General features: G+C 50.9%; 8 protein-coding genes across 8 annotated transcripts; 3 read left to right on the top strand and 5 right to left on the bottom strand.

Moving 5' to 3' along the window:
- Positions 1 to 1,954: 1,954 nt before the first annotated feature.
- Positions 1,955 to 2,632, top strand: BGZ61DRAFT_366548 (uncharacterized protein; the record flags this gene model as incomplete). Its single annotated transcript, XM_046241696.1, has 1 exon — positions 1,955 to 2,632. One exon carries the CDS (start codon positions 1,955 to 1,957, stop codon positions 2,630 to 2,632), a length of 678 nt encoding a protein of 225 aa, XP_046097326.1.
- A 1,596-nt stretch (positions 2,633 to 4,228) lies between these two features.
- BGZ61DRAFT_462235 (uncharacterized protein) lies at positions 4,229 to 5,217 on the top strand. The gene has a single exon (XM_046247261.1). It carries the CDS (start codon positions 4,286 to 4,288, stop codon positions 5,051 to 5,053), a length of 768 nt encoding a protein of 255 aa, XP_046097325.1. The 5' UTR covers positions 4,229 to 4,285; the 3' UTR covers positions 5,054 to 5,217.
- Positions 5,218 to 5,670: 453 nt separating this feature from the next.
- On the bottom strand, positions 5,671 to 7,121 carry BGZ61DRAFT_538754 (uncharacterized protein; the record flags this gene model as incomplete). Its single annotated transcript, XM_046254691.1, has 2 exons — positions 5,671 to 6,416; positions 6,476 to 7,121. 2 exons carry the CDS (start codon positions 7,119 to 7,121, stop codon positions 5,671 to 5,673), a joined length of 1,392 nt encoding a protein of 463 aa, XP_046097324.1.
- Positions 7,122 to 7,961: 840 nt separating this feature from the next.
- Positions 7,962 to 9,231, top strand: BGZ61DRAFT_561455 (zinc finger protein-domain-containing protein; the record flags this gene model as incomplete). Its single annotated transcript, XM_046255815.1, has 2 exons — positions 7,962 to 8,012; positions 8,130 to 9,231. 2 exons carry the CDS (start codon positions 7,962 to 7,964, stop codon positions 9,192 to 9,194), a joined length of 1,116 nt encoding a protein of 371 aa, XP_046097323.1. The 3' UTR covers positions 9,195 to 9,231.
- A 178-nt stretch (positions 9,232 to 9,409) lies between these two features.
- On the bottom strand, positions 9,410 to 10,533 carry BGZ61DRAFT_593110 (uncharacterized protein; the record flags this gene model as incomplete). The annotated part of the gene is made up of 2 exons (XM_046256771.1): positions 10,129 to 10,533; positions 9,410 to 10,061 (listed from the first exon to the last, which is right to left on the bottom strand). Exons 1-2 carry the CDS (start codon positions 10,437 to 10,439, stop codon positions 9,410 to 9,412), a joined length of 963 nt encoding a protein of 320 aa, XP_046097322.1. The 5' UTR covers positions 10,440 to 10,533.
- A 630-nt stretch (positions 10,534 to 11,163) lies between these two features.
- On the bottom strand, positions 11,164 to 12,206 carry BGZ61DRAFT_366452 (uncharacterized protein; the record flags this gene model as incomplete). The annotated part of the gene is made up of 4 exons (XM_046241683.1): positions 11,164 to 11,320; positions 11,379 to 11,541; positions 11,597 to 11,798; positions 11,880 to 12,206. 4 exons carry the CDS (start codon positions 12,204 to 12,206, stop codon positions 11,164 to 11,166), a joined length of 849 nt encoding a protein of 282 aa, XP_046097321.1.
- A 482-nt stretch (positions 12,207 to 12,688) lies between these two features.
- BGZ61DRAFT_498854 (glutathione S-transferase) lies at positions 12,689 to 13,435 on the bottom strand (the record flags this gene model as incomplete). The annotated part of the gene is made up of 2 exons (XM_046251330.1): positions 12,689 to 13,303; positions 13,382 to 13,435. The coding sequence occupies 2 exons, from the start codon at positions 13,433 to 13,435 to the stop codon at positions 12,689 to 12,691; spliced, it is 669 nt and encodes a 222-aa protein (XP_046097320.1).
- A 536-nt stretch (positions 13,436 to 13,971) lies between these two features.
- On the bottom strand, positions 13,972 to 15,245 carry BGZ61DRAFT_366384 (chaperonin 10-like protein; the record flags this gene model as incomplete). Its single annotated transcript, XM_046241679.1, has 5 exons — positions 13,972 to 14,177; positions 14,238 to 14,797; positions 14,862 to 14,978; positions 15,040 to 15,062; positions 15,123 to 15,245. 5 exons carry the CDS (start codon positions 15,243 to 15,245, stop codon positions 13,972 to 13,974), a joined length of 1,029 nt encoding a protein of 342 aa, XP_046097319.1.
- Between the last annotated feature and the right edge of the window lie 956 nt (positions 15,246 to 16,201).

Genomic DNA, 16,201 nt, shown 5'->3' with positions numbered 1-16,201 from the left:
ACCATTCACCAAGTCGAGTTCATACGAGACACGATATCTACCAGCATGCACAAAATGAACATCCTGAGGTTGGGCAAATTGCAAGGGTTATAAGGCGCTCATTGATTTTTGTGGGAATATAAACCCTTGAGAAAATGATATCGCCTTCAACGTCGTAGGCTTGTAGTCTTTGTTGGGCTAGATGAGAAAGGTCCCCAAATTACAGTTTTAGAATACTAGGCAAGGAGCAAGATTCGCCGGTAACATGTTGAGGGAAATAGTTTGTCTTTCATAATTTGCAAAAATTGTCTTAAGATAAATAGAGATTCCCGCCAGCTCAGATGCTAACGCTATATTGTGCACTCTGAACCTGCCTGAGACGGCTCAAAAAAAGCCCACACCGCGACGATGCTGAGATACTGTGCCGGAATCCTGCGTCAATTTCTTCATCTCTTCTTCCTTCCTGCGTCTCTCAACAGCTTCCTGCCGACGCTGTTGAGATGCCTTTCCCCGCTCGTCTAGCTGATCCGCCAGCCTGGGATCAAGAATTTTACCGCCATTCATGGTCGACATTATCGAAGAGATTCTTGATAAAGGCAAGACACTAGATTGGATAGTTTTGGGAGGTTAGAAGGATAGAAGGAGGGTTAGATCTCAAGCTGATCGTGTTGAAGCTGGAAAGACTTGGAGAGGTAACCATCGTTTTTATCTTAGTTTTCTCTAGTAACAGCTCGACAATGTCTTTGTTCCGAACAAAGTTTGAAAGGCATTGTTCAGACCTCACCACTTCCATGTTATTGTGTTCATTTTTTGGTGAGTGAACGCCTTTTATGTTCCCCTGTCACATACACTATGGGTCTTTGTTACGGTACACATTAGCGCAGTATTCTTTCAAATTTTACCGTCGCCGTCCATATCACTTGTTCGCAACTTATATCCCGAGACAAAAAGTCGCCTTCACGATCAGCCGAACACAGAGTGAATCATGTGATTCAATTCTCGGCTGACCTGATTTTCGATCTTATAGATGCGTTCCGTTTTTACATGGGTGTTGTTCGTTTCAAGCGCCTTTGAGTCATGCAGTCAGTGATTCCCCTTCCGAGATCTTTCACCTTGGCGCAGCTGCATGTCAACCCGAGATAGTCCTTGAAGGGGCCGGGGCGACTTTGGTCTCCTAAATTATTTCAACGCAATGGCTTGCCATTGCACTCGACCACGGTTGTAATGTTAGCCCAAGAGGGCGAGTCTTGTCAGTTGAAACGAGAATAGGTGAGCTATTCTATGCGGGAATGGCTCTTTGCTGATCGCGCGTTGATTGCGGGTTCGTTCAAACACGGCAATAGGTGTCCTGCTGTCTCCGATCATCAAGATTTGAACAGGCTCTTGATCTTCTCTGTGGCTGGCGCCACCGATACGTTGCGGACTCGATCATGACGTCGTCAAGCATGGTTCCATGAGGGGTTGAATCGGCAACCAAGGCTGGTGTGGGAGCCGCAAATGCTGTGGGGAGAACATATTTCGCTAGGCCGGGCAGACGACGGCTTCATTCAACATTTCAGTTGCCTGAACTGGATTCACTTGGCATTAGAGCGAGAGTGCAATTGCTAGACCATGCTGGTATTCCCGGGAGCATTGCAGCGTCGAGTAAACTGAGGGCCGGAGTGAAGGGTGGATGAACTGCGCCTAGTGCTGACCACGCGACACGAAATACGAAATGCTACATTGCATTGCATCGCCAGCCAACGTTTCGTTGTATCGACAATGCGGGTTGCACGAGGTTGCACCGTGGATCACGCCTAGGCCTAGCTGAGCAGCCGTCTTACACGAAGGATGCAAGCAGTCAGCAGGGCTTTTTCCTACTTTAAGCAAAGGAATCGACGCCTTTGAGACCAGAGGTGTATTGTGTTTCTCGTCTTCCAACTCCGCACTACTCATCTCAGACTTATTCCACAGCTACCAAATCACGACTATCACGATGCGTCTTCTCACCGTTGCTGCTGTCCTCGCTCTTTCACACCTGACCGACGCCATCAAACTCCCCCATGTCAACGTTCCAGCTTGCCCCAAGGTCGGCACCATCAAGTACTCTAAGTCGGTCCCTGACAAGACCGACTTCCCTCTCACGCAGGTGGACCTTTGCTACACGCGGAGCTCCCTCGTCTTGACCTTTACCGCGTACGACGAAACCAACTTCTACTTCGACCCTGAGCAAGGCACCAATGACGACATATGGGCGTACGAAGTCATGGAAGCCTTCATATACAAGGGCACCAAAGATCCCCAGACCTACTTGGAGTTCGAGATCAATCCAAACAACGTGACGTATCAAGCGTTTGTCTACAACCCGTCCAAAGACAGGGCCGATGGCGCGCCTTTCGATCACTTGTTCGTCTCGGATCCTGCTGCGGATGGCTTCTCTGCTACTACGACGCTGGACAAGCCCGCTGAGCGTTGGGTCAGCAAAGTCAAGATTCCACTGGGCCTCTTCAACGTTGACGACGGCACTGCCAAGGGCACCGACTGGAGAATGAACTTTTTCCGAACCATCACCAGCCCATCCACGTATCCAGACCAGGAGTTGGGTGCCTGGAGCCCCCCAAACAAGGCTAGTTTCCATATCAGCAAATATTTTGGTCACGTCCGCTTTGTTTGAGTGGGGTGAGTTAAGAATTTGGGTGTGGTCATAGAGCAATATTGAGCTTTTAATTATACTTATTCCTCAGATTGCCATGAATTGTCCCGGTGTCTAAAGCTTTTCCCATCACTTTTATCAGGCGTTTGAGCGTATCACATTCCTTCTGCCAGAAAACACGAGGTGGGCGGGGATGTTACGTTACATGCCGCCTTGTCGATCGACAGTGAGATATAGCAGCCATGCGGGGAGCTTTTAGTGGATCTGATCCCGTTTCCCCTCTTATGATCTGATGTGACGGCCGTGCTTATTCTAGACTGTCAGTATAGGGTAGTCATTGATCGTTGTTGAAGTCTCTCTAAGGATCGGTTTTTTTATTCCAGAGGATTAGGTGGTATCCCCTGCCAAATACAGTACCCTAGCTGTAGGGCTGGCTTGACCAAACCCTACTCCAACAATCGTGGGTTTCGGGTACTAGTGGGGATCTGGACGTCAGTACCCAAGTACATAGATCGTAGTGTGGTTACTGCAAACGGGGTAAAATAGTAGGGTGAGAGTGCCGCGTCTAGTAATGTTTAGCTAGTACAGTAAGCTAAGTAACCAAGTTGTATTAATAGCTAAGGAGTTCAAGGATTGTAGTTCAAGTGCTAAGTGAATATATATACACTGTGTCTTGTGAGGTGGTTTACTGGAGAACCCTGGCGCTTCTTGTGGTGTTGTTATGAGTCTCAAGCGTTGGAGCGCAGAGGGTCGCGGCGCTCCTTGTATACCTAATTGGTGAAAATAAATAGGGCTGGCTACCGACTGTAGCCACGATACGGGCTGTGACACGCAGGACCTGCGAATTTAAAATTCCGCGGGAGCCCTGACTAGACAGCTGAAGGCTGAAGCCTCCGTTTGACCATCATCTGGCTAAAGCTGCGGGCCGTACTGGTCAGAACTTTGGCAAAGTTCTAATCTTTGGTGGATCCCGATGCAACCAATCTAGATAAATCAAACGGGGTTATGAAGCATGAGCAAGCCAGTGATTGGGTTGACTCTACCGAATACCCAGGGGCCCTGGTCACAACTAGCTGCTCCTACGGAGTACGGCTGCCTTTTAAGGCCACTAACTTGGGCTATGTTCCTTTTGGTAGAGGATGCGGCCAGCCTTCCCTTTCTGAGAGCATTGACCTTGGCAACGCCCATCGAGCGTGAGATTTAGCTCACCAAAGTCCCTTTTGTATACGGGCGTAAGTTAGGCATCCACCGTGCGTATTTGCAAAATGTACTCAACACAGAAACTGCACGTTATTCTTTCTTGCAAAAAATCCATCATGGACTCGCAGTTAATTAGGCCGTTAGCGTCTGTTGTATATCGCAGCATTTCCAAGCCCCAGCCTAGTTTTTAGTATCCCCCTTCATCATTGAGGATTCTAGCGATGGCGCGGTTAGCATCATCTAGCGTCTTCTCCAGGTGAGGCTGAGGTATTTTGCAAGGGCATTGTGATGGTGGCGTCTCTAGCTTGGGACTAGAGTTTTGAAATGGACTCTCGCCAAGTTGGGGGCGGATTTATTTAGCTCACACGGTTCCTTGGCTGTTTCAATTCAAATACGCCCACTGCGTTGATGATTTGCCGTCTCTCTCTTTCTTTCTTCCATTTCAAGCCGTCTCTTGTCTTCTAGATCGCCGTCATGATCTTCCCCCGTGCGGGTGGCATCGAATGCCAAACCGCTGTTGCTTCTGACTACTATGGTCTCGGCGTCCGTCTCGGCATCTACTTCGCCTGGCTCCAAGCATACCTCGCCAACACGTTGCTGGCCTCGGCCATTCCCTCGGCCGCCGACACCAACACCATTTTCCTCCTCACCCTCCTCATCGCCATGCTCAACGACTCCGTCAACGCCACATTGAGCCAGGCCGACGGTCTGGTTCTCATGCACCTCTGTGGCGGCACTGTGTTTGGCACCCTCTCCCTCTGGGGCTACCGGACCCGTCTATACAAGGACAATGGGCCCGCCGCCGTCCGTTTATTCGGCGGCTACGGCACTCATATCCGCTTGCTCATCTGTCTCGCTGTTAGCACTTACGGAATCTGGTTCTGGGGCTGGGGCGTGACAGGCAAGCTTGACTCCATGACGGACTTGCAAGGCTTGAAGCCTCCTAATCCCTCGGAATGTTCCGAGACTTTCACCTTCTTCTTTGCAAAGTTGCCCATCACGGGGGGCATCCGCTACTACTACTTAGTTGTCAGCGCGTGCTGCACAGCCTGGTTCGGCGCCATGATGCTGGTGTCTGGTCTTGCTGGATGGTTCTGTCTGGAGAACCTCCGGGGCTCCTTTGCGAAGAATTGGGCCAATACAGCGCGAGCTGACGCATGGTCTCGTCCTCGTTACGTGACAGGCCTAAAGACTAATGAGTATGCCCTACATGTCTTTGAGCTTCTTTCAAGACGGTGCTAATCAAGTGTGAGAAGACTCGTCATAATGCACAGGGTCCTTCGCGTAGCCAACCTCGTCTGGCTTATTTACTCGATTGTCATGGTTGAATTTACACTCAACTTCAACAACATCGCGGGCGTCCTCGGTGGACGTGATGGGAATGCCCTATCAAACCCAGGCCAGCTATTACCTTTCCTCGTCGGCCTATTTGGCTTCACCGGGACTCTCTACACGCTCGCGAGGGAGAAATTCTTCCCCGAGGCAATAGAACAGTCTGAAAAGGCGTTAATAATAGGCGCGATGTCGGGCACTGCCCAAAGTCCATCGCGCACTAGTAGCGGTTTAGACAAGCAACAGGAAAAGCGGTCGATATTTATCAGGTACCTCGTCGCCTGGATGCCATGGTTGAGTTTGTTACAGAGGTTCGATGACGAACTTGTCGTTTATGGGGTATCGCGAGAGAGTACTTTTGTTGGTGATGGCAGCCCCCTTCTTCACGGCTCTGCCAGAGGGTAATAATTAAAAATAGAGACATGTTGGAACAATGATAATTCATATTCAGCAGTCAAAGCCCTGTATCAACCTTGCAGCGCATGTAGCCATTGTTGACCAAGCATCGGAACGGGTTGAGCCGTGTATTATAAGAGCCATAGGAAGCTGATATCATTGTCCTCAATACCAGGCTTACAAAGCGGACAGGAGGAGTCGAAGTGAAAGCGCAAAAGACGACCCACGTCATCCAAGATTGGGGCGCTCCAGTTTCCCCGAAACTTGTTAAAGTCGAAGAAGCCCCGGTGTCCAGAATCGTACAGCGTCCGCTTCGCTGTCATGGAAGACTCATGGTCTGACTCCTCTCGCCAGTCTTCCATGTCGATGAATGCTGAGTCAATGGAGGGAATCTCGCCGTCGGGGAAACCAAGTTGATCGAGTCTGTCCTTGTCACAGAGGATGCAGAGTGCTTTCACCTGATGACTCCACTTGCGGAAGTCAAGGCCGTGATGATATGCCGCGCGCCATACCTTGCTTGAATCAAGGTCGTCATGTACGGGCTGCCGTTCTATCATTCTCAAGAGTCCTTCGTCCCCACCCTGTATCACTGAAGAGAGTTCTTCTCGCAAATCATAAAGTGGCTTTGACAAAAGACGTATTGCTGTTGATCTGAGAGTAAAATCGTCTAGAGTCCAGTTCTCATGCTGCTGGGGAATGGGGCCTTTGATGGCGTCGAATTTGCGCTGCAAATCTAGGAAGAACAGATCTCGCATAGTAGCGCCACTCTTTTGCAAAACCTTGGTAAGCATCAAGTGCTCACGTTCGCGATTCGGTAGCCAGTAAGCTGTGTTCTCAAGGGCGAACTCAATATCCATGGATGCACAGTACTTGAATGCTATGGTTGTACCGAAATTAGGTAAAGTATGGTGATGGAATGACAATAGACAAACTCACCTTTGGCTACCGTTCGTGTGAGCCAGTACTGAACGGCGATCATTTGATCTACTTCCCAGGCACAGAACAGTTTCGAGAAGTTCTTTGCAATATCTGCATCAAGCGGCCCAAGGAAGAAGATTTGCAAGCGATACATTGCCCTGGATGTCCGAAGCTGCTCGGATCGAGTCATGGCCTTGGCCGGCCAAGAATCTGGCCGCCATGGGTCTATCGCACAGTCCCAGAGCCTCTGGGTCAACAACTCAATCACCTTGTGGAAGTTGACGAGCTGGTAAACGGCTCTCAAATCAAACTTGAAATGAGAAGCATTTCGATCTGTGGCTAGATGCCCGAGAAGAGTAAGCCATTGCGATTTGTACTCCTCCGAGCCATAGTCTTTGCCGAGAACATTGACCTCGTGGCAGACAACAGCCTCGGGTAAAACGCTTGGGTGGATATAACGCTGTATGAGGCGCGCGGCCACCAAGTGTTCGTGCTCTTTGAACGCCCGTCTGATGGTTGGAGAGGCGCTGATTAGGGATTGAAATGTCGACAGATGGCCAATGTTGGTGGCAATGTCGAAGAGCACGTCACCAGGAAGCTTTTCAATGGTCAACGGCGGTCGGTCCCTTGCTGCGATCAGGCTCTCTGATGACACATTCTCCATTTTGAGAGATTTGAGCTTCGTTGATGAAGGAAAACTGCTTGCTAAGCGGAGAGATTGGCTGTGATCCTGAGAAGCGGGGTCATTCCTTCAGCTGACTGTGCATGATTTACTTGGTGCGGGGATCAACAAGGGAAAATATGTGGTTGCTGTAAGGCGCCCCGAAGCCATTGAGATATGCTATGTCGATGCTGTGTACCCTGCAGATGAGTTAGTATCATCAAGACTATACGAGCATGAGTGTGAAGATGACGCGTGATTAGGTGCTGTAGCGCCCACATTGCGTTTAATGGCTCACTCGCTCAGACTCCATTTGAGATGAAACGATGCTTCGTCGGGTGACCCTTGCACCACGGAATGGGCTCAACATAGACGAGTTTACTGCCGTAATCTCGATCACGTAAGACGCAGAAGCTTCCGACGTCTCTGGGTGCACCCATGCGACACTGGGAAGAAACTGTCGTCGCACAATTACTTCGCCACGTCGTGAGGTGTCGCAAAGGCAGTCGGGCGCTGATGAATACCAAAGACCTGTATCGTCCAATATACCCACTCTCGACAGATGTCTCTCAAGGAAATCTACACGACAATTAGAATATTCGGCGCCCTAGTAGGAGTGAGGGCCTGACCTGGATGATTCTGGTTGCGTAGCACTTAAAAGTAAGACAGCCGCATGACTATGACCCAGGCAACAACCTTTGTGACCCTCGAGCTCTCAAGGCACTTGTTATTTAGTATTTAGGTACCAGACTAAAGATTTTTCTTATTTTCCTAAAAGTGATGGTTTAGTAATTATTTCCCCCGGATCGTCTCGTCACATCATTCCGGCGCACCGCCTTCACAATGTCTTCTGGGCGTAATTGCGATGAGGAATCGACTGCCTCACATCTCTCCGTCGGCCTCGGGGCCCATATTGCAGCAGCAACAAATGCCCTCTCGGAGCAGCTCGACAACCAGCGCGACAAGAAGCTGAGAAGACTAATTTTCGGGTCTTCTGTGATTCATTATCAGCAAATCATACCTTCCGCCAATTCCATTTCCGGATTTCGGAAGATCGGCTTTGGACAATGTGGTCTGATTTTTGAACGACCAGGTCGTGAATACGTTGTCAAAGTCGCAAAGCAAGGGTTTAAAGATGCACTCATGGTCGACTATCAAGTTCATCAAGCAGTTTACGCTGCGTTTTCCCGTCAAATCACAATCGTCGAATGTCGAGTTCCCAAAGTCATCAAACACATTCCGTCTCACGATTCGCATTGGTGGGAGCAGCGGGGCCCGTTATTCACTGAGCGGCACGGCGACTTTCCATTTCCATCTTCTGCGTTAATGTCAGAGCGAATCTTACCGTTGCCCAAGATTGTACGAACCGCCTTGATTTCACGGTTCTGCGAAAGGTCTATGCAGGCCGATGCACTCATCAACCACCTAAACCGAGATTGTCTGGCTCGAATCTATCTCGGAAAGCGTCTTCGGCCCAATACTCCCCCCCAGCGAAACTTTTCGTTGCGCAACTTCAATCTCCATCTCGATCAGATGTTAGGCCTAAAGCTACCTGTGGAGAATTACGCCAGGGCTATAGGAGATGCACTTGCAATCATGCACTGGGACGCCAACGTCGATGGGTACGATGTCGAGTTTGTTCTTGGAAGCGAGGCGGCCAATGCTCCGCCCAGGGCCGACGGGTCTCTTCAAAACAAATCGACAGATTCCGCCCTGGACACCGCATTCGACTTGAAGAACAAAATCATTCGCATCTGGCTCCTGGATTTCAACCTTTGTTCCCGTTGGGAGGAAGCCATTGGCTGGGAAGAGCCAGAAGCTTTGATTAATCAACTCGTCATTGCCTTCTTCGAGAACGACCCCTACTACCCGCTCCCTTTGATGGAGAATAGGGCCGATGAGAAGCTTTGGTGCGCCTTCCGAGACAGCTATCTGGCAAAGTCTGAGGAGATTCTTAGCCCTAAAGATAAAAGATTGCAGCCGCTACCAACCAACTTTATTGCATCTTGCGTTGCCAGGGAACAGGTCAACCTGGAAAGGGGTCTTGGTCATGGACACAGGGAACTGAAGGGGTAGAGCTATTATAAATATTTCGCAGTGAAATCGAACAAGATAATATCCCGGCTTGTGACTTTGACAAAGAAAGCAATTACACGACAGTGTTCTCGGAGATCAAATCAGAAAAGACTAACAATCCGCCTCCAACATCGTTTTGCACCATCTCCGAGCGTTCCGTTGCTACCCCAAATACCAACTCCCCAATCAAATTATGGCTTCTCCTGGCATCCCTGTCACAGCCACCTTGACTGATTCCACGACCCCATGGGATGGTACATCTCGAAGAAAGTCTCACGCGGTGACGGAGGCTGTTCCCTCGCACGCTTCTCTTCTGCTGCCAGCCCTTCCGCGCGAGCCTTTTCCTCATCCCGTATGATGCCGAAGAACTCAAAAAATTCCTGAGCACCAGGCGAGACTGGACGATGACTGGCCATGAACACGGATTTCCGCGAGAGCGTAATTTTCATGTAGCCGTTGCCTATGAAGATGACGGACACTTTATGTCCTCCATAGTGAGAGCGCAGCGTGATAGGTTCCAAGCTCGCGTATTTCGGGGCTGGGAATTCAAATTCGCATAACTCGTCGTCTTGGATATAGATGCTGCAGTATATGATTCCATCCCAATCTTTCGGCCTCTCAGAGGCAATTTTCCCGTCCTCCTGTATGGGATATCCAATGTCAAACCGGCGCTTGGTGCTGGCTGCCGTGATGTAGCAAAAATCGATGAGATCGGTGCTGAACAAGTCGAACCAGCCTGTAGCGAGAGATTCAACAGGATTTTGTTGGGGAACCAGCCGCTTATCCTTCAGTGACTGGTAAGCAGCACGAACCTCATCTTGCTTCGTTCTGTCGTATTCTCGCAACTCTGCCTTTTCCTTTTTCTTCCTGTTTCTTTAGCCTGAATAAATCCTTCTTCCTCTCCTCGCGCTGGTCTTTCAGCTCGTAATAATACTCGGCCCCGGAATCATCGTGTGATCTCTCGGATTCTCGGTCTTCAATCTGGCAGACACACTCGGGGTCCTCCTCGCCATCACAGTCACAGAAGCGTTCCTCTGCGGGGCCATCATCTGGGTCCTCTTCCAACTCAGAAATGTCCTCGTCGAAGTCGTACTCTTCCACATCTCTATCCCCTGTAATAGTCAAACGTAGAAGCCGAATGTACCATGCTGGATAGTTGCGCTTCTGTTTCTGCTGGCCGGTGTGCTTTTTGATGCGTGAAGTCCTCGCTCGTAGTGGATCCCGTGATTCTTTCCGTCTGCTCATCTTCGATACGCAATGATGGTGTTGGCCACTTGACAGGTAGCGCTGGGTTGAGTCGCGACGCGTGATGAAACCGTCATAAGGGGGAAGATTCTTCGGCCGCAAGTGAGTACTCCGCTTGATGACGACAGAATTGAATCTTCAAGAAAAGCGGTGTGTGGGTATACGCCGGTTAGATGCCTGCATTCGTGATAGTTTAGATCCATGGCTCTATCCACTTACTTACCAGCCCTTGCTTGTATGCACCCAGAGAGTCCTAGTAACTCCAGGAAGTTAATTATGTCGCAGTGTACTGCAACGACTGGCTGATGAGAGCAATATCCAAGGCAAGCGGCTTCAGGCTAAAATTCAACGGCGCATGCTTCACCTACCACTTTCTGCGGCCCTTCCTTGGCGCGTCAGTGGGTTGCAGTAGCGCCAAATGCCAACGCAGCGGTTGCTAGACTACGGCAGAGGTAGAGAAGAAACTCGTTACTAGGTAATGGCATGGTTGGGTAACGGAAAGGCGAGATACCGTCATGTGCTTGACAACTAAGGAGTATTTCCAAGCTAGCTAGCTAAGACTGACCGATGAAATATGCTACAATCATGAGAATGCCTATCCAGTAAATCTAAGATTTATTACGAATATTGCTGACTACACGTAGCTCTTTGTCTTTCGGTAAGTCGCCTCTCTCTGTGGTTCCTTCAATGCTGGGACTGCGTACCACCCCGCAGGGTTAATGAACTAGAAACCAAGCTGCTGATCGGCAATGGCGACATCCTCCTTCTTGCGGGCTCTTAAGAACCCCTCCATGTCGACTGGGACGATGTCAGGGTACTTCGTGTTGTCGAGGTTATCACCAAGATGTGCAACACCGTTCGTGCACCAGTAGGTAAAGCATCTAAAGTTGACCGTTAGTGCATGCTCGGACGAATCTATAAGGAGTAGGACAGTTCTACCCGGGAGCCCAGGCCATGACGTTGTTGGGGTCCTTCTTGAACTCGTCCTTGACAGTGCTGTAAAGCTCATCAAGAGACCCGAGGCGCTTGAGGTGGAGACTGGATTGGTAGATGTTCTCATAAATTTCCTTGATTTCGGAGACGCTCTTGCAGTCCCCTCGGACTGGTCCTGTTAGCTGACTCTATCCCAGCAGGCGGTGCTAGATCTGTCAACTTACAGCGGAAGACGCCAGAGGCGTTCTTATCGACTGCCAGAGCGGCGGTGTAGGCGGCAACAGTCTCATATGTCGTCAGATCCCACTTCTCATCACCCGTGCCCCAGTACGTAATCGTCTGGGTGTTAGCATCAAAGATGCGGAAGTATTCACTCCAGAAGGTCTCAATCAGACCACCGACCAAAACGTGCACTCCAGCGACCTTCTTCCCCACAAGATAGTTCATGACAATCTTGGCCGACTCCTTGGGGAACAGCTCGCCCTCCGGAATCTTGGTGTAGTCGACGGCATAGTCACTGGGGAGGTATCGCGGGACGCCCTCCTTGGCGCAGGCGTCGATCAAGATCTTCTGGCCCCGATTCATGACATCGGTGTCGCCAAAGTAGCAGCAGATGACGACGTCGGTTCCTCGGACAAACTCTTGGACGGCCGCTTCGTCGTCAAACCCCCCCTGAATGACCCTGATGTTGTATTTTTCCGGAACCGCCTGTGGCAGCTTCTGTGGGCTTCGGCAGAAGCCCTTGATGGTGACATTAGGATATGCTTGCAGTTCTTTCGCCACGCACTGGGCAAACTTGCCGGTGAGACCAGCGATACCGACAACGGTCGACATGTTGGATGGAGAAAAGAAACCAACAGCGGATGTGCAGTGGATGTAGCAAAAGACAGCGAGTTGAAGAAGACAGCAGAGTGGTGTCAAAATCGAGGATGGGAATCCAGAGCTTCCTGAGGCGACTATATACAGCGAGCGATCCTCGGAACCTCCGGGCCACTAATAAATGACTCGCTGTAGATTGGATATATCAGCTACCGTGGGGTTTTAAGATGCCATGCCATGAGTTGCGGGCCTTTGCCTGACCTTCCCACATGGAGCCAGGACATCCTACAAAACGCCGTCTTTTTGGAAGAATTTTAAAGGGGCGCACATTATGAAACATGTCAAATTGCATTGGAGCAATTTACATCACCAAAGGAGATCAACTTAGTGCAGCAGGCATATGTCAGCAGTCTTCGATCCGGGACGACATTATAATTATCCGTTTCAATCCTATCTCGTACCGATGAAGTCAGCGGCTCGGCCGTTTCGCTTCGCAGTTACTGTGAGGGGCTAGTCTTCCTGGCCTCAATGAAGTTCTTCTCGCCAAAGGCAGACTTGACTCGCTCATCCTGAATCACTCGCAGGTACCACTCCACAGTCTGGCTAAACTTGGCCCTGAGCTCCACGTCCAGGACTTGGGCAAAGCCCCAATACAAACTTGCGGCAACGGAGATGTCTGCCAGGCTCAGCTGCTCTGAAGCGATGTGCCGACGCCCCTGCAGCTGCTTCTCCAGCACGGTAAGGGATACGTCCAGACGCAGCAACGCGGCTTTCTCGGCCTCTTCGTTGAAGGGGGCCATTCCATACCGCCAGAGAATGAGGGTCGTCAGGGGTTCAAACAGCTCGTGGTCGGCGAAGCCAATCCACTGCCGAATGGTGGCACGTTCCTCGACAGTGGTACCCAGCAGCTGGGCACTTGCGGGGCCACTCTCGGCGATGTACTGGGTGATGGCGTCAGACTCGAAGAGGGCGAGGCCAGTGGCGGACTTGAAAGTCGGAACCCTGCCCATTGGGAAGTCGGCAAGGAACTGGGGAGTCTTGTTCGTCTTGCCCATGGCGAAGTCGGGGGCAATTTGGACCGTCAAGCCGTTCACTGCCGCCACGGCCTGAACCTGCGTCGGGAGTCAGCGGGAGATGATGATGATGATGAGAGGGTACTGGTTAAATGTATAGGACAAATGTTATCATACCTTCATGGCGCGGGGGTTGAACGGGTAGGTCCAGATAGTTCCGATAGAGCTCATGTTGACGAATCGAGTCGTTGACACGCCGAGGTGGTTGATACGAAGCGGTGCAAGATGGGAGAATTTGGATCGTCGGCATACAAAATCGCTGTGTCGAGACCTAATATATTCCGACTTGAAGGAATACGAATGGGTCTCTCGAGGAGATTCTTGACTGGTCCCAGCCGTATAATCCGCTCTCGTTGTGGTGGATCTAACATAAGCATGAGATCTCGGCCCAACTCAAGGCTGCCCCTAAACGGCATATCCTGTGGGGACTGTCAGGGACTTGCATTAGCGTCTATTTTCAGCCCTGGATGGGACACTACAGTAGCGGAAAGCAAAGTCAGTAGCATGCATTAGGTCGAGCCACAACGCCATAATAGCGTTGACCCAGATCGGCATCTACGGAACAGCGCATCATGCAACATGCCATGGTTCAATTTTGCAAGGTAAACGAGCCGTTAAATTCACCAACGAGAGTAGCATTTGTGGAAACCTGAGCTTGGAGTGGAGTCTTGTACGAGGTGGAGCAATTCTTATTACACTACGCTACTTCAAAGAATGACAACAATCTTCTTCGCCGAGACGCCCTTACGCTGCACATCAAGAGCGTTCTGAATATCCTTCAGACCGTGGCCAGTCACGGCGGGATCAGGCTTAGCCTGGAACGAGTCATTGGCCAAGGCCTCGGGGAGGAATTTCTCCCAGATCCATTCACCAATGTGCTGGTTGGGCTCCTGAATAATGGCAAAGGCAACAACTGTGCAATAATATTAGCGACTCTTGCATACGCAAATGTAGTGGCCCGGCTAATGCTCACCGTACACAGGAGCGAATAGCTCAGTGCTGTTGTTGCAGGGGAGGACGCTGGCAACAGGGACCTTCTTGTTGAGTCGGTCAAGAATAGCAGACACGGCATCGAAGCTAGGGTCCTCGCCAATAGCATCGTACACGCCGACGAAGTCGGTCTTGCTGAGAACGCTAGAAATGTCCTCCACCACGGTGGAAGACCTGTAGTCGAAGACCATGTCGGCACCAAGCGACTCCACAAACTTGTGGTTGGCCGGGGAAGCCGTAGTGATGACAGTCGCACCCGAGGCCGCCGCGAGCTGGATGGCGGTGGCGCCGACGGAGGATGCGCCGCCCCAGATCAAGACGGTCTTACCATTCTTCTCAGGCTTCGTGGCCGAGGGCAGCGGGAGGTTGAGACGGTCCCTGGGGTACAGGCCGGCGCTGGCCGTCGAGATGGCAAGGGGGAGAACAACAGCCTGCTCGAAGCTCATCGACTCAGGGATGGGGGACGCCAAGAGACTGGTGGCTACCGGGTGGGTTTGGAAAGCCGAGTTGGCAGGGTTTCTCGTCATCAGGCCATGGCAGTGCCTGTTTCGACAGAAGTGAGCAATTGATTCCGGAGAAGAGGTTATATCATGCGAGGTGGACTAACGCAACGACTCTGTCGCCCTTCTTGAACCGGGTGACACCGGCGCCGACCTCCTCCACGAAGCCAGCGGCATCCTCGCCCAGGATGAAGGGGTATCGTGATAGATAACTCCCGTGAGTCCTGTAAGGTATTAGATTTATCAAGGCAGCGGCGTAGGGTCGAGCGAGGGTCGAGGACATACTGTATCTTCCAGTCGACGGGGTTCTAGCAGGACAGTCAGACATGAAACAAGCTTCGGGACGGCATTAAGATTGGGGAACTGACGATGGACACGGCGGCATTCTTGATGACAATTTCTCCCGCACCCGCAGTAGGGTTGGGACCTTCCTTGACGGTGAAGGGATACTCCGAAGGCGAAGTAATCCAAGCAGCTTCGTTTTGAACCATGGTGTTGGGTGTTGAAGAGATTGGTTTCTTCTCTGGGAAACTGTACATGCAAAAGACAAAGAGTGGAATTTGGAGCTGATGGCAGGAACCAGCAAGGTTTAAATACGGCATCCATAGTACAAGACCAAAATAAGGATTCGACTTTTCTGAATTAGTAAAGAAGATATTCCGGCTCCCAGGGCAAATTGGCCGAGAGGAGAGCTAGCGCCTGGAGACCGCCAGCCCGAGTCCAACCATCCAGGCTCTCACCCTGTACCAGAATTATACCAAGTCCACTGGGTGAGCCGGGATGATTCAGTCCGATTGGTGAAAGAAAAATGGGCTATATTACTGCCGGTTGTGACCGCCTGGTCATGACATGAGTCGTGACTTCAAGCTAGGTAATTAAGACAACTCCTCATCACGACGTCAGGTTATCAATCAACATTACCATTCGTATCATCTTCGCCCATTGCTTGAGATATCACATCAAAAGACAAAGGGAAATCCATAGTCACAAAACAAGGGGATAAGATGTCAACACCACCACGTCAAGCGAACAATCCCTCTGCGCCAATCGGTCAGACAACAGTCCCCCCCAACCTAATCCCGCTCCAATATATGCCGCAGCAGGCACTTGCAGGTCCAGGAGATGATTGGACCGGTATCAGCAACCCAAAAGAAAGGAAGAAAATTCAAGATCGGATCCACCAGAGGATCAGCCGTTTGTTTACCCTTCAGCCCCGTTGATAAATGGCCCTGCACTAACTGCGACATTGCGCCCGAGGAAAAGGGCAGCGCAAGAAAGCAAAGACCAGCCTTGCATCCCGTTCAGTAGAGGGAGACTGTCACATTCCACCCGTCTCGGTAGAAACACGGCGGCCCCCCTGCGGCTCTTTCAACGAGTATCAACTCACCACCTATCTCTCTGCTGGAAATGCCGTCGGGCCCTTGGATCTCAGTTTATTTACAGCCTG

Source organism: Ilyonectria robusta (assembly GCF_021365365.1).
Source record: "Ilyonectria robusta strain PMI_751 chromosome Unknown BGZ61scaffold_30, whole genome shotgun sequence".
Taxonomy (NCBI): Eukaryota; Fungi; Ascomycota; class Sordariomycetes; order Hypocreales; family Nectriaceae; genus Ilyonectria; species Ilyonectria robusta.
This window is presented reverse-complemented; position numbering and strand designations above follow the sequence as displayed.